Source organism: Capricornis sumatraensis, chromosome 1 (genome assembly GCF_032405125.1).
Source record: "Capricornis sumatraensis isolate serow.1 chromosome 1, serow.2, whole genome shotgun sequence".
NCBI lineage: Eukaryota > Metazoa > Chordata > Mammalia > Artiodactyla > Bovidae > Capricornis > Capricornis sumatraensis.
Window position 1 is genome coordinate 38875934 of NC_091069.1, and position 26177 is coordinate 38902110.

Here is a 26177-nt window from a genome sequence, read left to right on the forward strand (position 1 = left end):
CACTTGAAAAACTTGGTTATAACTATTTGGTCTACTGTGTGCACTGCATCCTGTTTACCAGGTTGGATATAGTAGGTTTTATAGGAGAGAACAAGCAGATTAGTTTAAGATTCAGAGGAGAGCTAGTTCCCACAAGTTGGGGAAGTATATGTAAGGATTGGCTGCTAATTATATTGGGGCAGTGAAGGTGAGAAGGGAGGACCTTCTGAGTAGATTAGCTTGGGTCAAAGTAAGAATAGAGAAGGCAAGTTTGATGGAATGGTAGATACTTTTAAAGCTGCATTGTTGGTCAGCGAGTATGGGAGGCTGGAAAGGAAGATAGTGACCAGAATCACCATCTCTGAATGTCATCATATTGAAACATGTTCCCTCCTGCAGGAAAGTGATCCCTTTTCTGGAATGGTCACTTGCAGACAGAGCTGGTAAATTTGTACCTGATGAGTCCCTTGAGAGAGCAGTCTGGCACTGTCTAAATGGGAGATGCTTATCCCTGATGGCCAGGCACTTCCACTTGTGGGCGTGCACTCGAAAGAAACACTGTGACAAGGAGACATGACAATAAGATGGCATTGCAGCAAAGTTTAGAAGCAGCTTCAGTGTCCACCAGCAAGGGAGTAGGAGAATAAGTTGTATGTGACAGTGAATTACCATATTTAGCTTTTGGAAGGCGTGTACCAGATCTGGCTGTGCTTTCTGAGAACCTAATATTGGAGTGAAAAAAAAAAAAAAACACAAAACCTGTGGAAGGATATGTACAGTATTGTGCTATTAAAAAAAACACTATAATTTATATCTGTATTAGCACAATAGAAGTTTGAAGGCACAGGTGGGAAAGTTCTTGTGACTCCTTTGGGGAGGAAAGGAATGAAGTAGATTATAAAGGAGGTACCAATTGCATTATTATTATTATTATTTTTTTTTTACATTTCAGGACTTAAATAGATTTAAAGCATAAATGGCTAGAAATTAACATTTGTTAATTTGGAGTGTGTTGTTTGGATATTTGTGGTGTTTATTTTGTTATTGCCAGCAAGTGTTAGTGTTTAACCTCTTAAGACAAAAGGGAAGGAAGACATCTCAAAAAAGGTCATTAGACTGGTTATTGGTAGGTTCTAACTTTGATAATACTTGCTGACATTTGTTGCTTTCTGTGTCCCAGGCGCTTGACTGAATGCCTTCTGTATAGTCCTCATTGTAACTGTGGAGTAGGTAAAATGATCTTCCTCATTTGCAGATGAGGAAATTGAAGCTCAGAGGAGCAGGTACTGACTTTAGATGGTGTCAACAGTAAAGCCAGTGAGGTTTGGGAGCAGAGGAAAGGCAGAAGAGGATTGCTATCCTAGATTGTGACAACTAAAGATTTTTTTAGTATTTTATATCTTGAAGGTGTAAAACACAAATGATTATATTAATATGTTAACATTTGTTCTCTGGGTGTAGGTGTTTAGGTATTTCATTATTACCAGCAAATTAAATATGTTTGGACTATTAAAAAAAAGAAAGATGACATCTGAGAAAAGGTACACAGAGGACAAAGAGCCTTGGGAGTGAATGTAGGGGGAAGAGAGAAGATGCAAGAAAGGAAGTGATTGAGGCATTCCAGCTCAGAAAGGTGGGCATAGGTAGGGAGTTAGCCTTTGTAGAGGTTAAGGGCAAATGAAAAGCTGATTTAAACAGTTATGAGGTGAAAGAAAGCTGAGTAAGGTAGAGATTGAGGGACTACATAGAATTGAGTCTTAGAGTATAAAAGATGTCATAAACTGTTGGGGAATTGAATGAGCTCTCAGTTTAATTAATAAGGAACATGGGTACATGGCTTTAGAGTGGAGTAACAGTGAATAGAAAGAAACAGTCAGGATTGGAGCCATGATTAATCTATAAAACCTGAAATACTACTTGTGTGGAATTTGTGTATTGTTGTAGCAATGATTTTTTCTTATTAGACCTTAAATAAAGTTCCTTTGGCAACAGTGTACTAGATATGGTAATTACCTTGAATTTGAAATGGGTTCATTTTATAGACTCCTGTTAACTTTCTCTGATGTACTTTCTCTTGCCAGTATGTGGGGGCACATACTGCTTTCAATTACAGTTAACCTTAATCCAAAAAAGCTAGTTATGTGTTTTCATTGCTTGTATTGACCTGTTAAGTAGTAATAAACGGTGATCCTTACTTTTCTGGAGGTCATTTATCAGGTTGCCTTAATTATTTAGAACACCGTTAAATCAGAAAAGACATTGATGATTTTTCTCCATTGATTGATTGAGCTAACCAACAAAAATTCGAGTATCTGCTCTATATAGCTTAGTGCTTAGGATTCAAAGATAATAAGACAAGCTCCTTCTTCTTGTAGAACTTTAATTCTGGTAGAAGCCGGGTTGACAACATGTCAAATGTTGTAATAGTATAGCAGAGTGTACGCTGTGGTTTTAATCTTAGGCTCTGGAAGCAGCCAGTCTTGGCTTCAAATTCTATCTCTGCTTCCTATAGCCATGACCTAGGGCAGGTTTTGTGACCTTGTGAGCCTGTTTCTTCATCTATAAAATGGGGACAGTTATACCTAATAGTACGTAATTGTATTGTGAGGATTCAGTAATAGAATGAATATCTATTGAGTACCTGTTCTATACCAGCCATTGTTCTAGGCCTGGAAGACAGAGAACAAGATAAGCAAAGTCCCTGCCCAGGTGGAGCTTACTATCTAGTGAGAGAGCCAGACAACAAATAAATACATATCAGGTAGGGATCAGTGCTATAAAGGACAAGTATGGTAGAGGTGACATTTGAGCAGAGATCATGTGATTGTCTGTAAGAGGGAATTCTAGGCAGAGGGAACACCAAGTGCATAGATTGTGTGTGGGCTTGGCCTGCTTGCAGCTGGAAGTCAGTGGGGCTAGAGCTCAGTAAGTGAGGAGTAGAGTGCAGGAGAGGAGGCTAGAAGAGGGCACAGAGGGTCTTCAGAACAATGGATTTTGCTGTTTGTTGGGAAGCCATTGGAACATTTTGCATAGGAAGTAACATGATCTGACTTCTGCTTTGAATGGATCACTTTGGCTAGATTGTACAGAAGGAAGACTGGACACAGGGCCACCAGTTAGGATTCTGTTTAGTAACCCAGCGTAGAGATGATGGTCTGAGTGATAGGAATGGAGTGAGGAGGTGTCTGTAGTACCTCTCACAGGGTAAGCTCTCCATAAATGTTAGCTGTTATTTGTAACAGGTGCATTGAGAGCTTTGAGGAGTGACTGGAGAGGGTTGGGAGATGAGGATGGAAAGGGGATGGAAAGTTAGGTGGGGGCCAAATGGCGAAGGGCCTTGTATATCGTGAAAAGGTGTTGGGGCTTTAGCTTGTGAGAAAATAGTTTTTGAGTTGTGTGTTAGAATTTGAGAATCTATGCATAAATCCCTGACCAGGTTTAGGATGATTCATATGGGTAACTAGGGATACAAACCACATTTTAAGTAACTGGAAGTCTGTTCAAGGATTTTAAGCGTTGTTTCTGGATCAGATTTGTATTTTAGAATGACCTTTGATTAGCCAGGATAAAACCCACAAAGACTGTATATTAAACTGCATGGACTTTCCTGTTCAGACTTCTCAGCAGTTTGCTCTTAATTTCCACCTAATTTGATAAGCTTTGTTATCTGCTTCCTTAGCCAAACGAATTTTGTATGTAGGCAATTAAAAGGGGACATTCTTAATATATACTAGAACTTTTTTTTTTTCTTTCTTTCCCCTGGAAGAAGCAAAAAGAGTTCACAGGGAGAAGGAATTAGAGTACCTGCTTTTTAAAACAGAGGAACACCAGCCTGTAACCTCATGCTTTCTTAGTATTGCTTTGTTCTCAAGGACTGTTCTTTGATTTTGGAAACTTCATAATTGCAGTTTATGGTGTGAGATACAGGCCATTCACTGGGGACCAAAGACATTGTGGTCATAAGGTTGTGTGGCACTGAGAAAGTGAATTTTTTAAAAACGATACTAATTTTTTTTCAAAGAAAGGATTAAATAAGATTTTTAAAGATCACATTAACTCTTTTTGACCATAAGTTTGAAAATTTTCAAATTTGTAGAAAAATTGAAAGAATAGTACATTAGTCATCCATATACTTCATCTATTATTACCAGTTGTCAACATTTTGTCATATTTGCTTTATCTCTTTGTACACACTTTTGGGGTCATTATTGGAACCATTTACCCTAAATATTTCAGCTGCATTAACTCCTCTAAGTCTTTTAATTACTGTTTGAATAAGCCTGATCTTCAGTTATAATAATTGTATATTCCAGGTATAAGACTATAATAATTTAAATACAGCTTATAGCATTATCCCTACAGTTTGATTTAATATTGGAATTTTTAATTTTATCTTCTTCAGAACAACAAGATATGGATTTGGATATAGAATTTGATGTACACCTTGGAATAGCTCATACCCGTTGGGCAACACATGGTGAACCGAATCCTGTCAATAGCCATCCCCAGCGGTCTGATAAAAATAATGGTATGGACGGATTGTACACACTTTGTATTTTGGAAGCCAGTAGGTAGCACATGGATACATATATCACAGATAACTGGATATCATAGCAATTAATCTGTAATTATGTAAGTGTGTGCTTCTAAAAAGTAAGGACCTAGCAGATTGATGTGTCTCCTAAGAGACCTCTCCTTTCCTCTCCTTTCTTCCTTGCAGCTTACTCTTGTTATTTTTACTGTTGAGTTTCCTACAGTCCCTTGCTAACGGCATGCATCCTGTGGTGTCATTTCACATGATTCATGCTTCTCTATGTCTAAATACTTGGATAAAGAGAAGCTTCTCCATGTTAACAGATTGATTGCCCAGATGTACAGATTGTCTAGGAAAGGCAGGATAAATGTTTAATTTTTCCCCCTTTATTTACCATTTTTCAAATGAAGTGGTTCTAATGGTCCAAGATGAACAGATTTTTTTCACTGTTATTATAAATTCATGGATTTAAAATATTTTGTTTCAAAACACTGAAGTAGTTATCTATATTGATGCACAAAATTTCACATCTTTAGTCACTGGGAGCTTCTTCAGGTTGACTCCTGAGTACTTTTGATGTGATCTAAGTAGGTCCAGTAGTCTTTGTTATTTTGGTAGCTGAAGATAGTGCAGGTTTTTCTAATCCTGCCCCAAACTTGAAATCAGCCAGTTCTCTAAGGACCCCTAGTTCCTTTCAGTGGAAACAATAAAGACTCTAAGCCTGGGTATCACAGTGGCTGTGGTGGTGGATGTGGAGCAGATACTCAAGTAAGGGCACCACTTACAGCGAGAGGGGTACTGCATACAGTGAGAGCTGCGGCCAGAGGGAGCGGGCGTGGCAACCACTGAACACAGCACTGTCTGTTCCCTCTTCTCCTGGGGCCTGGTTACTCCCCTCTGCCAGCTGTGGTGGGTGAGTACCTTTGCTGCAGGAAAAGGAGAAGGAAAGCATTGAAGAAAACCACCAAAGGAGTGGTAGAAACCCTGTCTTTCATTACTCCTGGGACACATAGTCTTCCAACAGTGTTAGTGATAGGAGCAGCAATAGCAACAGCATCAGTAACCTAGACAGGGCCAGTGGACTGGAAAGCAGCTCAAACCACCTCATCGCCAGTCCAGCCCACAGCATCCCCAGCCTGTGCCGAGCAGTCATGCTGTGCCAAGGCCCTTACTTCCACATTAGCCAGACCCTGGAGGAGGCCAACTTTCATAGCCAACAGTGCTGAGAATGGCTTCCCATGTGATGTGCTGGCAGTTTCTTGCCTTCCGTGAAGGAACAGTTCTGTGCATGTTTGATATTTCACCTTATAATGTTTTAAAAAGTTGCGCAAAAAAATGGTTCTTGGGTTTTCAATCAGTATTTGAAATAACAGGTTAATAGGGGTCGCTAAGAGTTGGACACGGCTGAGCGACGTCAGTTTCACTTTTCACTTTCATGCATTGGAGAAGGAAATGGCAACCCACTCCAGTGTTCTTGCCTGGAGAATCCCCAGTCCCTGCTGCTGTCTGTGGGGTCGCACAGAGTCTTACATGACTGAAGCGACTTAGCAGCAGCAGCAGGCAGTTGTTGACTTGTGGTTTTGCTGCACTATTATGATTTCAGAAAGATTTTGAAGCATTTTTTTATAGGATGCTTTTGAGTGTGGGTATCAGGGTAACCATAGGAGGAAATCTCATCTGCATGTTGAATCCATAGTTTGTCCAGTTCAGATTGGTTTCTACATAGACCTGTAGGTTAGAAATTCTACTTTATGTAAAAAAGGCCTTTAAAAAGTGTGAGAGCTTCAATTTTTAAAATTCAGTACACTAGAAAAGGGAGTGCTTCCCAGGTGGCGCTAGTGGTAAAGAACCCACCTGCCAGTGCAGATAGATGTAAGACACAGGGGTTCGGTCCCTGGATGGGGAAGATCCCTGGAGGAGGGCATGGCAACCCACTCTAGTATTCTTGCCTGAAGAATTCCATGGACAGAGGAGCCTGGTGGGCCACAGTCCTTGGGGTTGCAAAGAGTCAGACATGACTGAAGTGACTTAAGCACAGCACAGCAAACTAGATAGAAAAGAGTATCTAGTTTCTATGTAAGAATTAAAGATTTTAAAATTAAATTAAAAAAAATTTAAAAAAAATAAATAAATAAAAAAGAAAACTAAGTTTTTTCCCAGAAGATAGAAAGCTTGATTTAGTTTTGCACTGAGATTAATTGCTATACTACCTCTTAGTATGCAGATGTTATGTTGAAGGTACTCATTCCTCTGCAGTAGGAGAATAATCAATCCAAATTAAACTATGTAATAAGCACCCTCCCTGATAACTGTCTTCTCTCTATATTATATATTTGTATTTCCAAAGAGGTCTTTCAGACACTTGGATACCCGGATAACTTATTACCATTATTCCTCCAGAGCCTACCTACATCACACTGCTCAGTTCTGACAGTCGAGAAGTATGTAATGAATTTTTGTCTTACAAATTTGTCCCAACAGTAGCTTATGTGATCTCATTGATAGTTCCACCTTGTAGTGTCAAGAATTAAGGCATGGGCCTCCCTGGTAGTCTGGTGGTTAAGAATTCACCTTGCAGTGCAGGGGTTACAGGTTTGATCCCTAGTCTGGGAAGATCTCACATGTTGCAGGGCAGCTAAGCCTGTGCGCCACAACTGCTGAATGCGTGTGCTCTAGGGCCCATGCTCCACAGTAAGAGAAGATGCTGCAAGGAGAACCCTCTGGACCGCAACCAGAGAGTAGCCCCCCTCTCGCTGCAACTACAGAAAAGCCTGAGCAACAATGAAAACCCAGCTCAGCCAGAAAGTTAAAAACAACGACAAAATCTAAAAATGAATTAAGGTATTGGTGAAGGCTGACAAAGTGTAAGCTATCTCAACTGATGTCTGAAATCACAAGTACTGTGAAATTATTGGAAAAGGATTCACTTTCTGCTTCAAGTAAGCCCCAGCAGGAAGTAGAGGGCCACATTCTACCACTGAACCTGGAAAAATGGATGCAGCATAGAAACAGATGGGCAGAGTCATCTCTAGAAGAAAGTGTTGTTTAGTGATGGATTGTTCCCGTGTCATTTAGTCGTATTAGAGAGCCACCCAGGTTTAAATAAATTCAGGCATCTGTGAGTCTTTTTCCTCAATGACAAACTCTGAATGAGGAGCCAGGATGGGTCGAGTCACCTGTTCAGGAGAGGGCTGAGGGGACAGCCTGCCCTTGTATGTGGAGGAAAGTGCCATAGAGTCTACCTGAGTCCTCCTGCCACTCTCCCTCCTCTCCACTGTGAGTCTGCACCACATACACAGCAGATCTGAGAAGCATGGATAGTTCTAGAAGAGAACTTTACTCCTTGTGAAGATTTGAGAAGGATACGGGGGCAGAATGAGATTTTTTCATGTGGCAGAACTACAGGTAGAAGATGAGGGTAAACTATGTACCCCTTTTTCATGGGTGGTTTGTTCCTCTAAATGGGTAGGGTTGAAAGGTTGGTTACTTGAAGTAGAAATGTAGAGTTGTGAGGGAAGGGTTCACAGGCCTCTGCTTATGGAGTAGGTGGTTTGTGTAAGAATTTTTTTTTTTTAACTACCACCTCCCAAGTTCTAAAATCATCTGTTTGACAAAGATTTTAAATCTTAATGGGTTTGATGGCAGGGAGTATGGAAAGAATACATTGCTAATGTTTTATCTAACAAAAAAGCAAACAACTAAGTACTGTAAGAAGACAAGCTGTCTGAGCTCTCAGACACATGTGTACACAACACAATTCAGAAATACCCAGGAGGACCCCTGCAGGCTTAATGGACGACAGCCTACTGAAACGTGTATTAACAAGAACATGGAAGACTCAAGAAAACACATTTTTAAAAATTTCCTACCCAGCTGAAAGAAATGAAAGATAAAATCATCACCGAAACAACACAGTTTTTTCCCCAAATAAGTGCAGTTTTATAAAGTGCTAGGCTGGCGATTGTTTCTTTAAATTTTAAAATTTATTCTTTTGAATTTTCCGATCAGTTTAGTTCAGTCGCTCAGTCGTGTCCAACTCTTTGCGACCCCATGAATTGGCAGCATGCCAGACCTCCCTGTCCATCACCAACTCCCGGAGTTCACTCAGACTCACGTCCATCGAGTCGGTGATGCCATCCAGCCATCTCATCCTCTGTTATCCCCTTCTCCTACTGCCCCCAACTCCTCTCAGCATCAGAGTCTTTTCCAATGAGTCAACTTTTCGCATGAGGTGGCCAAAGTATTGGATTTCAGCTTTAGCATCTTTCCTTCCAAAGAACACCCAGGACTGATCTTTAGAATGGACTGGTTGGATCTTCTTGCAGTCCAAGGGACTCTCAAGAGTCTTCTCCAACACCACAGTTCAAAGCATCAACTCTTCGGCACTCAGCTTTCTTCACAGTCTGACTCACATCCATACATGACTATTGGAAACACCATAGCCTTGACTAGATGGACCTTTGTTGGCAAAGTAATGTCTCTGCTTTTGAATATGCTATCTAGGTTGGTCATAACTTTCCTTCCAAGGAGTAAGCGTCTTAATTTCATGGCTGCAATCACCATCTGCAGTGATTTTGGAGCCCCCAAAAATAAAGTCTGACACTGTTTCCACTGTTTCCCCATCTATTTCCCATGAAGTGACAGGACCAGATGCCATGATCTTAGTCTTCTGAATGTTGAGCTTTAAGCCAACTTTTTCACTCTCCTCTCTCACTTTCATCAAGAAGCTTTTTTTAGTTCTTCACTTTCTGCCATAAGGATGGTGTCATCTGCATATCTGAGGTTATTGATATTTCTCCCGACAATCTTGATTCCAGCTTGTCCTTCCTCCAGCCCAGTGTTCCTCATGATGTACTCTGCATAGAAGTTAAATAAGCAGGGTGACAATATACAGCCTTGACATACTCCTTTTCCTATTAGGAACCAGTCTGTTCCATGTCCAGTTCTAACTGTTGCTTCCTGACCTACATATAGGTTTCTCAAGAGGCAGGTCAGGTGGTCTGGTATTCCCATCTCCTTCAGAATTTTCTACAGTTTATTGTGATCCACACAGTCAAAGGCTTTGGCATAGTCAATAAAGCAGAAATAGATGTTTTTCTGGAACTCTCTTGCTTTTTCCATGACCCAGCAGATGTTGGCAATTTGATCTCTGGTTCCTCTGCCTTTTCTAAAACCAGCTTGAATATCAGGAAGTTCACGGTTTACGTATTGCTGAAGCCTGGCTTGGAGAATTTTGAGCACTACTTTACTAGCGTGTGAGATGAGTGCAATTGTGCGGTAGTTTGAGCATTCTTTGGCATTGCCTTTCTTTGGGATTGGAATGAAAACTGACCTTTTTTAGTCCTGTGGCCACTGCTGAGTTTTCCAAACTTGCTGGCATATTGAGTGCAGCACTTTCACAGCATCATCTTTCAGGATTTGAAGTAAGTCAACTGGAATTCCATCACCTCCACTAGCTTTGTTTGTAGTGATGCTTTCTAAAGCCCACTTGACTTCACATTCCAGGATGTCTGGCTCTAGGTGAGTGATCACACCATTGTGATTATCTTGGTCGTGAAAATCTTTTTTTGTACCCGAATTTTCTGTTAAACACAAGAAATAATCTTCATCCCATCCTGCTTATTTTCTGCAGTCTTGGAAGCCTGAGATACATTTCTGTTATGAGGCTTCTTGATAGTAAATGGGCACCTTTTAAAACTTCTGTTAGTTCAAGCTACTAACACTGTGTTCTTATATTTGTGCTCAAAAAAAAAAAAGTCTATAAACCAGGGAAGTGCTTATTGCACCTAGGCCTTTTCAGTGGGCAGAGCTAAAAGACACGCACGCACGCACGCACACACAAATTTAAAGAGAAAATACAGATAATTTTACACTAATGCTTCCAATTCAAATCCAGGGCCATACAGTTTTTATTTTACCTCATTGATTTATATGTTTCCTGTCAATAACACTTAAAAACTTAGTTCTTAACACCAGCAACATACTTATATGATCTATCAAATGATACATGTACGACAGAATCATAATGTCAACATTGCCACAACAGTATATTTATTGTTTTTTGTTAATTTCTTTTGTACTTAAGGGATATCTCTCTAGGGATGCATAATCAAATTACTGTATTTTGGAATCACTTGGACTAATCCTTCTGTGCGTGGTTGTACTGCTAGCTGGGTACAGCATTCTGTTAATGTATTTTATTTTGAATTTTAGGGATTGATTTTCTTAAACAGTTTTTATTTAAAATATTTGCATAGTTCTCTGAGGTCACACTTATAAAAAAGACATACTAAAATAAGTCTAGCTTCTATCTTATTTCCTCTTCCTTATTTCATCTCTTCCTGTATATAAGCATTTAACAAAATTTTTAGTTTCTCTTCTTTCATGGTTTTTAAAAATAAGTGAATACATACATATGTATATATGTATAAATATGCATATGTATTTGTGTGTATGTATCCCTTTGAGGTAAGATTTTGTAATTTAATTCAGAAGCCACCTTTTTTAGGTTTTTCATACTGCACAAAATTACTGGATTGGATTAGAAAGCTAACTACTGAAATTTTTAACACTGACAATCTGTATAAAAGATTCCTGAAAATGTATATCCATAATTATATTTTGAGAATTTGGCTTTAACTTCAGGATTTTTATCGGCTATTTATGATTCTCTGTGTTTTAGCATTAAAATTTTTAAAAAGTTTTTATAGTGTTTTGTGGTATCTATTCTAGTGACCTTTTTTTTTTGTTTTTAGTGACATGTTTATTTTATCATTTGGTTTATAGTTCATTCAGTTCAAGCTCACTTAATGTAAGACCAGAATATTAGATCTTTAAATATATTTTGATAGTTATCAAATGTTATCAAAATTTATTTTGATAAGTGGATATAAAAGTGAATTTAGTAGTAATTTCTCTCCTGACTTACGTGAACTTTGAATAATAAATCCACAGTAGTAGTCTTTACATACACTCTAAGTGGTTAAAAATGTTGTCAACTCTTGATATCACATTTTTAACATTTTTGAAAGTTATTTAATCAAAAATATGAATAAAAATTATCCCACTGTCATCTGTATTAGATCTTGGAATTTTCTGGACCTCAGGTAAATAAACTATAGAACTGAATAACTTTTTTTCTTGCTAAGTTCTATAACTTTAGTTTTGAATTCATTTAGTGTAAACTGGATAAAGCCTTTCTCTTTAAACTTTGGGTTGTTTTATGCATAAGAATGAATGAACAAAGAAGTGAGAATACAGTTAGTTCAACCCTTTCATTTTGCAAATGGAAGAAACTGGCCCAGGGAACATGCTGCTTTTGCGTGATGACATTGGACTGGTAGTTTAGCCACAGCTGAAGTTGATGCCTCTAAACTCCAGTTTATCCTATTAATCTGCTATGCCCGCTTCTAAGCACTGTGTGCTTTTACATGTGGACTATGCTGCTGATCTACCTGAAGGTAGTCTGATGATGAAAACTGGATAATACTTGATTACACCTGGAAGTACAGTATGTTACAAATTTTTTGACATGAGAAAAATCTATTAATAGTAATGGCAATTTATTTTGTTTATTAGACCTATAAGTTTTTTGGTCATCAGTGATTTTATCTCTTTTTAGAATTTATTGTTATTCACAATGGAATCATCACCAACTATAAGGACTTGAAAAAGTTTCTGGTAAGTAAAGTGACCTAAAAAGACCACCAGTCTTTGAGAATATTTCTAATGAGAGCATTTAGGTTGTTTGGGATGTGCAGTAAATCCTATCTAGGTATGATTAAATAATTCCTAACAGTTACAGGGTGTGGTGGTTTATTGGACTTTTCTTTGTTGACAGTGGAACTCTTTTGTTTCTTATATGAAAAGGAAATAATTATTTGGCTTTATTATAAATGACCCAAAAGCGTCAATAAAATTGGAATTTGGAAGGGTCTCTTTTGCATTGTGAGAGACCTTGTTTGTCATTTTTAAAAGTTTCTAGAGTATCAGAAGACTTAAGACAGATTGAATGGAGGTTCTATGCCCTAAATAGCTATATACTATATAGTCATGATAATGATGATGACCTTTATTAGTGATTGAGCAGAGCTGTCCAGTTCAACTTTTCTGCAATGCTGGAAACTTTCTATACATGTACTGTCCCAGAATGGTAGCCACTGTCCATGTATGGCTGTGGAGCTGGGATGAATGAGGAACTAAATTTGAAATTTTATTTCACTGTAAATTTAAACAGCCACATATAGCTAATGGCCATTGGATTGGATAGTGAAATATCATCATTAAAGAAAGAATCATTATGTTCATAGTGAAATTAATGTTTTGTGAATGTTATGTATTTCATTATATTTTAATTATTTTAAAATTTATTTAATTCATATATGGCATATATAGATTTGTATAATTATAAGTATTATATTTGTTCACAGGGAATACCTTACTATTTTGGGTTCCACATAATTAGATGGTGACCTTAATTTTGAACAGTAGGTATAATTGGCTGTATGGTGGTCAAAAAAAGACTAGAAGTTGGCTAATGAGATTGTCAAGGAAAAAAATTATGTAGAAGATTTAGATACTATGAATATTTCCTTAAATGTATCAACTTTTTTTCCTTTCTAATTATAGGAAAGTAAAGGCTATGACTTTGAGTCTGAAACAGACACAGAGACGATTGCCAAGCTTGTTAAGTACATGTATGACAATCGGGAAAGTCAAGATACAAGTTTTACTACCTTGGTGGAGAGAGTCATCCAACAATTGGTATTAAACCACAGTTTTAAAGATAGTTATTGCCAAAGTTAATCACAGTAAACAAACACTTAAAATATGAGAAGTAGGAACTAGCTAATTTTTCAAGTATTTTTTGCTTTTATTCCTCCATATATGCAAAACTATTCAATTTGAATAATTTTGAGACTGGTGCTTTAATGATTTTACTTCTTTCACTATAATTTAGTGTCATGGGAATGAAAAATAGTCTAAATGTAAAGAGTTTGTCGAAAAACTGTGCATACTCATACACAAACCCATACATACCACACACAAGCATGTATACAGTACGTAAGTTGGGGATTCATCACTTTCTCACTTCCTGCTCATTAAAGTGTTCTTCCCAGTCAATAACTTAGCAAAAGGTAGCTTTGGTGAAATACACACTTATTCTGAGATAATGTCTGCATGTCTTTGAGCCAGTACAGTCAATTAATTTTTCCTTATGGGGACTTTTACTTGGCACTGTACCTTTTCAGAAGAATATTTCCCAGCCCAAGAGAAAAGTGGTATTTTTTTTTTTTCATCCCAATTGTCCTACTTTAAAGATATCAAAGATACACAAAGGTCCAAATACATAGTGACTTCCATTCCACCCTTCTACCCCCACAACTCTAGCTTTCCCATTTGAAAGCTCTTTACTTCTCTGTAAAGGTCCAACCCTTCCTCCCATCTCTGCCCAAAACTTATGGTGTCTGCAGCAAAAGGAATGAGGAAGATAGAGAAGGTAGAAGACTGTTCCTTCCCTTTACTCAAGGCAGAGTGTTGTGCTTTCCCAGCCTTTTTTTGTTTCTACTCATTGTATAACCCAGATTGTTCTGTTCCTTCCTTCTCCTACCTTGTGTTCCTCCTTTATTCGTTCTTGATTTCCTTAGACCCTGTCTCTGAGGAGTTTGGGTTGAGGGGGTGGTATGGTGTGCATGTTAATAATTATAATTGTGTGTGCATATGTCTCAATATCAAGGGTCGCGGAGAGTCAGACATGACTGAAGCGACTTAGCACAGCACACACAGCACATCAAGTTCAAAAAGAATGAAAGTTAACAGTGATGTAAAATTTCTGTGCTAGAGAATGAGTTTTGAATACGGAGCTTAGTATCTTTTCTGACTCTGCCCTTCCTTTACTAATGCATAGTATGGGACACATGAGAAGTGTTGATAGCATGTACAAAGGTGACTTTTATAATGCTCTGTTTTGGAACTATTATCTGTTAATCCTGTTTTAAGAGTGGGCTTGTTTAAAAAGTGAATATTGGATACATCAAAGCTGGAATAAGTGTCTGCCTGAAATTTAGGCTAATTTATAAAGCAGTGCAAAAGAGCAGTGTGTGAACTGAAAATTTCTGTGCTGAAGCCAGTATATTTTAGGCATTTCTCATTTAACAGTTGATTATAATACATATTGCTGATGCACTTTTTTTTCCCTCTATAGGAAGGTGCTTTTGCACTTGTATTTAAAAGTGTCCATTTTCCTGGCCAAGCAGTTGGCACAAGGTATATATAAATTTAATCATGACTAATATTTATATGTATTTTGAAACTTTTGAATTATAAGCATATTCTCTTTACACTATAAAATGATCCTTCACTACAATGGCTCTGTCTTTTCTAGAGATATTTGTGAGAATCATCCCTTGGTATCCATGAGGGACTGGTTCTAAAAACCCTTGTGAATACCAAAACCCATGGATGCTCAAGTCCCCTGTATAAAATGGTGTGGCGTTTGTGTATAATCTGTACACATATCCTGTACACTAAAAAGCATCTCTAGATAACTTACATACCTAATATGATGCAAATCTTATGTACATAATTGTAAATCCAATGTATATACTACAAGTGTGTAAAAATGTTGCCAGTGTGTGGCAAATTCAAGTTTCGCTTTCTTGGAACTTTCTCGAGTTTTTTTTTCCCTGAATATTTTCAATCCACAGTTGGTTGAATCTGCAGACGTGGAGCCCATGCATATGGAGGTCGACTGTATTTTTTTTTCACGTGTCTTATCTGTTGTTTTACTATTCTTCTATGTGACGGAATCCCTTAACAAAGCAGAACCATTCTGGCATTTGTAATTGGCCTTTTGTCTGCAGTGGGGCACCATTGTTACTTTGTGAATTTGGAGGTTGGGTATTCTATACAATATCCATAGTTTTTGGAACTAAATATTCTAGACAGAGTCCTCGATGATTGTACGATTATTGCTTTTGCTGGGATATTCAAGCCTAAGCATTAAGTCCTTTTGAGAACAGTGTGGAGGCCTAAGACTAGATAAGGAGAGGAGTCTTTAAAAAGTCAGAGGAACTAAGGATAAAGTGTTGAATGGTCATATATTGTTCATCTATCAAAAGAAAGTTTCCATTTAATGTTAAAAATAAGAAACTTTTTAACGCATCATCATAGAACAGGGGTTTGCAAACCTTTTCTGTAATACTGCAAGCGTGCTCAGTTGCTTCATTTGTGTACAACTCTTAGTGACCCTGTGGACAGTAGCCTCCCAGGCTTCTCTGTCCTTGGAATTCTCCAGGCAGGAATACTAGAGTAGGTTGCTGTTCCCTCATCCAGGGAATCTTACCGACCCAGGGATGGAACCTGCATCTCCTGCATTGCAGGCAGATTCTTTACCCACTGAACCACCTGGGTAGCCCTTTCTGTAACAGGCCAGATAGTAAACATTTTAGGCTTTCTTGGCCATGTCATGTCGCTTCTGTGGCAGCCACTCAGTTTGCTGTTGTAGTGTGAAAGCAGCTGTAGAAACAAGTAGAAGAATGGGCATGGCCGTGTTCCAGTAAAAGTAGACAAACCTGGCTGTGGGTCATAGTTTGCTGACCTTTGAATATTTTTAAAAAACTCATTCTTTTGTTACATCTGAAGTCGACCTCAGAGGGAGAATTTAAGCATTATTTGAATAGCATTCCTTCATCATATTTACATTTTGTATCATTACTGCATTATTTAAAAAATGGTTTAATTCTGTTTAATTTTGTACTAACAGACGAGGAAGCCCTCTGTTGATTGGTGTACGAAGTGAGCATAAACTGTCTACTGACCACATTCCAATTCTCTACAGAACAGGTAAAAACTATTCCTATATTATGGCATGAGGAAAATGTATAAATTGAGTGCAGTAGATATAAAGACTTGTTTTCCATAAATTGATTAAATGCCCATTTGATCAGATCCACTCATATATATAGTTCTGTCTAGACATGAAAAGGATTTGTTTTTGTAATTTCTCTGACGAGTAGAATTTTTTTCTGTTGTATATCCTTAGCTAGGACTCAGATTGGATCAAAATTCACACGGTGGGGATCACAGGGAGAAAGAGGTGGGAAATGCACTCTGCATGGATGGGGAGGAACCTTTATCCTCTTTTGTTCATTCTTTACTAATTCTTTGTTCTTGGAGTGAATGAATGTGCTGGGCCTCTAAAAATGTGCTTATTTTATGGGGAAACATATTTTGACCTTATTTTTCTAATTTGCAGAGTATATTTTGTCTGTCTGCTTTTGCCATTTAGAAAACTGCTTTTAATAATTTGTTTCTTTAAGATCTCTGAGATTTGATAAAATGGTTGAAATTGTAACTTTTTTTCTCTTTGTTTTAAATTAAAATCATATAGGATATATCATTATAAATAAGATCCTAAGATTAGGAAAAGAGCATTGTGTGTTAGGCTGTTATAGAGTGACCTCCATGGTAGTTATTTGAATAATTTAGCTGAAATATGTTTAAATGGATTTTGTTTTATGCATGACATTTTACTTTTCGATTTACATTCAATATCTTGATTGGGTTTGTTTGAATTTGAAATTTTTAAAAAATTTATGTTTGAAATTTATCTTTTCAGCCATACAAACTGGATCATTTTATTGATATAATTAGCAAAAAATGATGTGTTCTTTTAGTTTACCTTTTTACTAAACACTTTCCACGTAAAAAACACAGGGAGTGGTAAATTCAGGAGATTGAAACCCATATTATTGATGCATAATTCTTGGCTTCTTAAAAAAGATTTAACAAAGTACTCTAAACCTATCCATCCTTAGATAGTGGCTGCTTTCACTATTTTATCTAGAGCAGACAGTTATTTCCTTAAATAACCTTCAAATCCTGAGGTGTTAGAATTTATTTTCCTCTTCCCCTCCAACTCTCTTTGGAAGTAAAGCTAGTCTACCAGTATAAATTTTCGATCCAGAGTTCCAGGTTTCTTTTAATGATTCTGCTTGCATATATTTATTACTTACATGTTAGCATTGTACATTGTCTTAGGCTGCTTTTAGAAGCAATAGAAAAATATTGGCTAAGATCTTAAGAGGCTGGAAGAAAACTTTATAATGAGAGATATTTTTGAGATCAGGGGTTGTGTTATAGTAATCATGATTTTTCTAGCTCTTAGTAGGTAAAAAGTGTTTGAAGTACAGCCTCTTGTTGAAGAGGCCGTGTACAGGGGAAAACATGGGAGTGGCTTTCAGGCATTGCTTTTTCTCCAGGTGTAACCACTGACCAAATAAAGTAGGATGATAATAATTGTTTTCCACTTAAATCAGGTGAAATAATCAATAGATGGAAGACGTTTTACAGATTGTAAGAGTCATATAGATGTATGTAAGCAATGTTTATTTAAATAGGCAGTGATGCCTTTACTTCTTCTATATATTGTAATTAAGTATGCCTTGTTACTTGAAGAATGAAATAACCAGTATTGGAAGAAAGAATATGGTGAAACTCAACCCCAGCAGAACATTTTATAAGCAAAGCTAGTTGTTTTTATGTAAAAAATGTAGGTGCTAGCCTATCCTTTTGCCTATTTTTAAATTTACTTTTTCACATACAATAAAGTTCATTCTTTCTGATGTCCAATTTCATGAGTTCTGTCAAACACAGTCAGTTATATAACCACCTCCACAGTCAAGATAAAGAGCAGTTCATCCTCTGTAAAGTTCCTTCAGCTGACTCTCTGTAGTCAACCCTTGTCCCTGTGTCCAGCCTCTGGCAAACACTGACCTGCTTTATCTTTCTGTAGTGTTGTCTTCTCTGAGATGTCTTCTTATACTTATTTTTTAAAAGCATCGTGTCATTTCTACTGTTGCGTATGGATGGGAAGAGCTGTTTTGTTTTCATGCCTAAATCACATCAAATAATCGTGGACTGTGGAGAACTTTGGATATATGTTACTAAGAATAGTTACTACCAAGTTTTTGTACACATTGATTTTAGAGGATGAACACAGTATGAGTTCTTACAAGTGTATTTATAGTATTCTTGGGCCATTGTGTCCATTGGTTATAAGGTCTGCTGTGTCCAGATCTTTGAGAAAGGTGCTTTTTTGTCTCTGAGAATTTATATATATAGTCTTAAGTTCATAGTATTTTCTGTATTTGACTAATTGGTCAAACTTACCTTCCAGTTTTGACTTTAGTCAAAGAGGAAAAAGAAATTCTTCATCAGCAGCTTAACAAGTTAAGTAGAGATGCCAGAATTCTAAAGTGCTAGAATTAAAAGATGTTACCCTTACAAAAGGAGTACACTTTATCCTGACTTAAAAGAAATGTAAGAAAATCCAGTTTTAAGAAAGGAGAGGTTCTGGGTTTATAGTTCCGGTCCTTAGCAGTAGCTGCCTTGTATGGTATACCATAGTTAGTATCATTGTTTTGTTTTTAAATCAGGATTAGTATAGCCTGAACTTTGATTTGTTACTACCTTTAAAATCTAGAGAAGTTTTATTTGGAGGTAATAAAAACATGCCACTAGCCTTCATTTTATTTTTCATTGCATAATTTTCATATTTTTAATGTAATTTTAATGTTTAAGTGCACAAATTTTTATGTATTAATTCCATTGTTTTGTTTAAAGTTAAAATAAGGCTATACATACATTTAAAAAGTTAGTGACATCATTTGCCTTTTACTTGGAAAAGAAATATTACATTAAAAAATGCATAACATAGCACTGTATATGCCACGCTGTCTGATGGTTGCTCTTTCACTCTATGCCCTTCGTTCTTGTTGGCTTATTGCATGGAAATAGGGTGATCTACCTGGCATTGAAAAGTTGCTGGAATTATTTTGCATTGCTATGGTTTTTTGTTAATTTTGTAGAAAGTTTTGTATATTTATAAATCAGCCATGGTTTTCTGTGTGTTTGCTAATTCCTTGAACTCCATGCTCTAGGCAAAGATAAGAAAGGAAGCTGCAATCTCTCCCGTGTGGACAGCACAACTTGCCTTTTCCCTGTTGAAGAAAAGGCAGTGGAATATTACTTTGCTTCTGATGCAAGGTGAGCATCACTGGTTGATACAGAATTTTTAGTAAAGCTTCTTAGGCTGCAGGAAACCAAAAAGTCATTTTGTATAAATCTAGTCATGCTGTATAGGAGAACTTTGTTAATTAAGATTGTGAAGGTGACCATTCTGGGGTCCTAGAATGCCTTTTCTGTCAATTCAGAGTATGTAGGTCCATCTACAAAGAAGAGATAATGGTCATTGAGACTTGTTCTGATATATTTACTTTGAGCTTGTGTATTTTTTGGTCTCTTCTTTTAGAGCTATAACCCAGGTTTTATAGGGAGGAGAGATTTTATTTATTTATTTTTACTTTTTTTTTTTTTTTTTTTTTAACTTTTTATTTTGTGTTGTGGTATAGCCGATTAGCAATTTTGTGATAGTTTCAGGTGAATAGTGAAGGAACTCAGTCACATATGTATCAATCCTCTCCCAAACTTCCCCTGGAAGGAGAGATTTTTAGGTTGGAGAGTAGAATGGCTTAGCATCATACCAATGATAGTATACTTGCTTACCCAGATTGTAGTTTTAATCCAGTGTGGACACATCTTTTTGATTGAAAAATAACTGGCAGCAAAATCACTTATATAGGAAATAGTACTAGACTGAGACATTTTGAGAGAAAATGCAGTAGGATGCTTGGAGGCATTTATAAATGAAATTTAAATAGTAATGAGTATAAAATGGAATCACCCAAATTGCCAGCAGGTGTTTGAGTCATTCATTGTGCCGGAAAGTAAGGGGATCTGAAAATGAATATTCATGCAGGTTAGGACTGCAAAGGGTGTATTATCTCAGTGGGAAAGCAAGCTTCACTATTTTCTGAATTTTACAGGTGTGTAGGGTATGTAGTCAGTGCTGAGATGTGTCATTGCTGTCATTAAGTAGGCTTGTTACAGAGTTGACAGTTTGGGCTTAAGTAAGCTGGAAGTTATGAGAGCATTTCAACATTTTTTCTTTCACTCATACATTCATATTGAACACTCCAGCAAAGTAATGTACTGGGCTCAGGAGACAACGATGAGTAAAAATAAAAATATTACTTGTCCTTAAGGATCTCTTCCTTAATGAGGGGAGACAGATTTTAGTCAATAGTCACCAAGTATAGAATTCCAGTTGTGACAAGAGCTACAGAATGCTTGTGATAGAGTGATTTAACTTTCCTACTGGTACATTTCTTTAAGAGTGATGTTTGAACTGAAACTTAAGGAGATACTAGGAGTTAACTCAGTGAAGAGGTGGAGGGGAAGAACATTCATTCTCTGCAGATGGATCAGCCTGTGGGAACTAGAACGGGTGTCAGTGTGTTGAGTAGAGAGAGGAAGTTTGGTGGGAGATGAGGCCAGAGAAAGAGGTAGGGGGCGTGGTAAAGGCATTTTGATATTTTCCTGAGAACTAAAGGGAAGGTGTCAGCTGGTTTATTGGGTGAGGGAGAAATCTTGATTAGAATTGACCTTTGATACACGTTTTGGCAGAAATGGAGAGTGGATGGAGGGAGGTTAGAGGGAACAGGGGTGGAAGCTAGGAGGTTGCTGCAGTAGTCCTGTGAGGGCTGGTGGTAGCTTGAACTGGTTTGTGGTGGTGCACACAGAGAAACTCTGGGAAATATTTAGGATTTAAAATTGGAGGACTTGGTGATGGGTAGGATGAGAAGGAAATAACCATGCCTTCTGATCTGATCTTATCAAATTTGGCTTTGGTTGTTAGACCGAGGTTTTTTTTCATTGTCTGCATTGACCACCCCCTCCTTCATTTCTCTGTAAGGAATAGCATTGATAACCAGAAATGTATCAGAGATACTGCCAGATGCAACTTTGTATTTAAACTTGGTCCTTTTGTTCTAATGATAGTTATATTTATAGTAATCATCCTAGATTATTGATTGTTCTGTCTCCTGGAACATTTTGTAGTGCTGTCATCGAACACACCAATCGCGTCATCTTTCTTGAGGATGACGATGTCGCTGCAGTGGTAGATGGCCGTCTTTCTATCCATCGAATTAAACGGACTGCGGGAGATCACCCTGGACGAGCTGTGCAGACCCTCCAGATGGAACTCCAGCAGATCATGAAGGGTGAACGTTTTTGTCCTGTTATAGCTCAGTGTCCTCGATGGAAAGCATACATCCTCCTTCCTGTCCTGGTGTAGGAATCTGATAACACAGGATAGTGAAGGGCTCACACCAGAAAGGGGGATGATTCTTTGGAGAAAGTATCTGCTCTTTTGACCATATTTGGTACCAACTAACTCATGGTTTGTTGTTTCTCACATTAAAAAAGAATTCAGTCATTTAAATAGTACAGGGAAGCCTGGCGTGGTACAGTCCATGGGGTCACAAAGATCAGACATGACTGAGCGACTGAACTGAACTGATATTTTTAAGATTCTTTATAAGTATAGTTTGTGTTCTCGTCTTTATTCGTCTCTTCTCTTTGTGCTTCAGTTTTCTCATATATGAAGTGGAGATCATAGGACTTACCTCACTGAGGTTGTTTTGGAGATTAGCCCTGACAACAGTGCCTGACATGCTTAGTGAGCTCTACATAATGTTTGTTACTATTAACTATTGTGATTATGGTGATAGTGGTTTTTATAGTCCTTTCTGATGGGGTTGTAGTTAAAAATAAGCTAAAGTTTATTGCATAATGGCTATATATGTCAAGTCTTTACTATAGTAACCCACACTACCACACGATGAAGTAGCTGCTAGAATAGATTTAACTGGTTAAGGAGTTTCCCAGAGCCTCTTCAGTTCAGTTCAGTCACTTAGTTGTGTCCGACTCTTTGCGACCCCATGAATTGCAGATAATAACAATAGAACCATTATTTGAATCTAGATCTGACTCTAAACCTTAAGCTTGTTCCACTCCCCTGTTTTGCTGTAATTGCATATTTTAGGTATAAAGTTAATAAAAGCGTTTTTTTCTCCATACTTGCTTATTTTTCTTCCCATAGGGTAAAGTGTGATAAATGAATATTGTTCTCTACTGCATGACCTTTTGTTTAATTTCATTTACTAAGGTTATATTGAACGAGATAGACTTTTAGTTGAATATAAATTTCCTATCCTTTGGCTTGTTAGTTTTTGTTTTAATGATACAATTTATATTACTTTAGGCAACTTCAGTTCCTTTATGCAGAAGGAAATTTTTGAACAGCCAGAGTCAGTTGTGAACACAATGAGAGGAAGAGTCAACTTTGATGACTATACTGGTAATTACATATGAACTATGTTGTTATTTCAAAGTCTCATGGGGGTTGACACTGACAGCCTTATTAGAGTTCATTGTCCTTTATAGCCTTATAGAATAACTGTGGCTGCCAGCTATCAGTGGAGCCCAGTCCTCTTTTAAAAGTCCTTCAGTGTGTGATTCCACTGATAACGAGGTTATATCTAAGTTTTCCTTAGGGGCTGAGGAGAGGAGGGAATGGGGATTTAGTGTTTAGTGGATATATATCTAAGGTAGATTTGTAGAGACAGAAGGTAGACTAGTGGTTAGCAGGGGCTGAGGAGCAGAGAGAATGGGATTTAGTGTTTAATGGATGCAGAACTTCAGTTTGGGATGATGAAAAGTTCTGAGATGGATGATTGTGATGATTGTACAACCGTGTGAATGTGCTTAATGCCACTAGATTATACACTTACAGATCATTAAACAGTAAACTTTATGTTCTGTATTTCACCACAGTAGAAATGAAGGAGTAATAAGTGATGGTTGCCAGGAGCTGAAGGCATGGGGTTGGGGAATGGTGAATGACTGTTAATGGATATAGGTTTTTTGGAGGTGATGGAAATATAAAATTAGATGGAGGTGATGCCTGTACAACTCTGAAATACTAAATACCACTAATCATACAGTCTGAAAAGGTGAATTTTATGGTAAATGGTAGCATATCTAAAGTGGTTATGAAAAATGTATAAGATGGGTAGAGAGTCACATTTTAAAATTGTTGTCCGTTATAGGAGTATTTGGGCTTCCCTGGTGGCTCAGACAGTAAAGAATCTGCCTGCAATACAGGAAACCTAGGTTTGATCCCTGGGTCAGGAAGATCCCCTGGAGAAAGGAATGGCTACCCACTTCAGTTTTCTTGTCTGGAGAATTCCATGGCTACAGTCTGTGGAGCGTTGCAAAGAGTTGGACACGATTTAGTGACTAACACTTTCACTTTCATGGGAATATTAGGGTGATCTTCCTAGGGCAGGGAAAAGTCCTTCAGTGTACCATTAGAAACATTTAACCCGTTTTCAGTTCAGAGACCTTTTATTGAGCACTTGCTATTACCAGGGGCTGTTCTGAACACTGAATTCTCAGAAGAATGAGATGTAGTCCTCTTATTGGGAAGCTTACTTGTATCTGTTCAACCTAGGTTTTTTCTCTCAGTTTATAAATGAGTGAGATGTGAACTTCCCAGAGGTTTTCAAGTGTTTGCCTAATGCCTTTTGTGGTATTTTGCCTTCCTGTGTGTGTAAGGTGGGATGATAGTGCAGCTCTGGTCTTATTTCTGAAAATTCTCTAGACCTTGTGTCACAGGATTTTTTGCACTTGGTAAAATGAGTTTGAGATTGACTTTCTGTGGTCACAGAAAATCAGATTTTCAGAACATTCCTTGTGACCAGTTTCATAAACAAGCTTTGGGCTAAACTTCTCAGTGTTAGGAATCAGTTTTTGAGAGATTATATCTAGCACACAGAAGTCTTTTCCTGAATTTGTGTGTTAAATAATAAGTGCCTTCTTTTGTGATGTCCTGCTAATTGATAGAGAATTATTTCTCTGAATAAGTATGGTTTTTGTATACTTTATTGTCTGAGAAGCATCATACTCTTTCTCAGCGAGAGAGATTTGTCAATGGCTGAGTTATAAGTGACATCTGTGGGAGGAGCACCATGCTGCATCAGGAGCTGTGGGAAAGTTCTCTCTGCTGTGGTCTCCTCTAGGTTTTTAGAAGGGGGGGGATTTGCATAATTTTACATAAGTAACTATTTAAAGAAAGGTAAAATATGATAAATGACATTAGACCCACAGTTTAGTGTTGAAATGTTCAATGTTGAATTGAGAGAGAATGAATCTGTTTGGACAGGGGGCCAGGCCAGGTTCAGTGATGTAGGCAGATACAGTTGTAAAGGATTTGGAAGGTTGGAATATGTGACGGGGAATTGGGAGCTTTGCAGCTGGGTAGAATGCGTTAGCTAAGGGGAGATAGTGGAAAACCATTAGACGTTTATTTGTGAGATAATATGTAGTCCGGTTTGCCTGCCCTGTCTTGTACATGAAGAGGGGTAGGGAGCAGTAAGTCTAGGCAGGAAGGTGAGAGGATCTGTCAAGGAGGGCCTTGAATGCCTTCTATTGTGTATGAAGGGTGCGTCCTTTGTAGAAATTACAGAGTTTTTAGGAGACTGATGAGAGGCTTGGGAGTGATCCTAGCTTCACTGATGTGACTGGACTACCAGTCTCGGTGTGCACTGGAGGAACGAGAGGCTGAGATGCAGTCACCAGTTGCAATGTTGTCCCATCTGGGGTAAAGCGATGGGGAAGGGGAGGCAAGTGGAGGCTAGGAGAGAAACAGGAGCATTGCAAACCAGAACCTGCATCTGCTTGTGTGGGGCGAGGGAGTTGTGGAAGGTGGTTGAACTGAAAGAACTGGGAGAGTAGCAGTAAGTAAATACTGTTACAGCATGGAAGGGAAGTAAGATTAGGAAAAAGCGTTGTTTTATAAAGGAAGAGAACAAGATAAACTTTGAGAAGTCATGATTTTAAAAAGCACTTTTATCTATGGTATGTGTTCCTCATAAAAGTTCCGTAATATAAACAGGATGACTGTTATCTTTCTTTGTTGTTAAGATAAGGAAGTTGAGGCTCTGTCAGTTTGAAGTCTTGCCAGAGGTCACACGGCTGGTCACTTATGGAGTCAGTCAGGCCTCCAGCGTTCAGTGGTTCCCACTCCTCCAGCCCATCTCCAGGCGCTCCTGCCGCAGTCATGGTCTCCCTTACCAGGAGTAGGAGTCTCTCCAAAGCATCCATTCAGACCATGGGCGACTCCTTCCAGAACTCTCCCAGACACCGTTCAGCCAGCAGGGAATGGCAACCCACTCCAGTGTTCTTGCCTGGAAAACCTCATGGACAGAGGAGCCTGGTGTGCTATAGTCCATGGGTTTGCATGGAGTTGGACATGACTGAGCAACTAACACACAGACAATTTTAAGGAAACATTTCAGTTCAGTTCAGTTCAGTTGCTCAGTCGTGTCCGACTCTTGGCGACCCCATGAATCACAGCACCCCAGGCCTCCCTGTCCATCACCAACTCCCGGAGTTCACTCAGACTCACGTCCATCGAGTCCGTGATGCCATCCAGCCATCTCATCCTCTGTCATCCCCTTTTCCTATTGCCCCCAATCACTCCCAGCATCAGAGTCTTTTCCAATGAGTCAACTCTTTGCATGAGGTGGCCAAAGTACTGGAGTTTCAGCTTCAGCATCATTCCCTCCAAAGAAATCCCAGGGCTGATCTCCTTCAGAAGGGACTGGTTGGATCTCCTTGCAGTCCAAGGGACTCTCAAGAGTCTTCTCCAACACCACACTTCAGAAGCATCAATTCTTCGGCGCTCAGCCTTCTT

General features: G+C 38.2%; 1 protein-coding gene across 1 annotated transcript in view; it reads left to right on the forward strand.

The window, feature by feature from the left end:
• The window catches only part of GFPT1 (glutamine--fructose-6-phosphate transaminase 1), a 61024-nt gene that overhangs the window by 13923 nt on the left and 20924 nt on the right, over window positions 1–26177 (forward strand). Inside the window, exons 4-12 of the mRNA XM_068965888.1 lie at window positions 4382–4507; window positions 12135–12193; window positions 13142–13276; window positions 14718–14779; window positions 16278–16357; window positions 16557–16610; window positions 19456–19561; window positions 21476–21639; window positions 22683–22778. Coding sequence (XP_068821989.1) covers window positions 4382–4507; window positions 12135–12193; window positions 13142–13276; window positions 14718–14779; window positions 16278–16357; window positions 16557–16610; window positions 19456–19561; window positions 21476–21639; window positions 22683–22778 — 882 coding nt within the window. The remainder of the gene's footprint in view (window positions 1–4381; window positions 4508–12134; window positions 12194–13141; window positions 13277–14717; window positions 14780–16277; window positions 16358–16556; window positions 16611–19455; window positions 19562–21475; window positions 21640–22682; window positions 22779–26177) is intronic.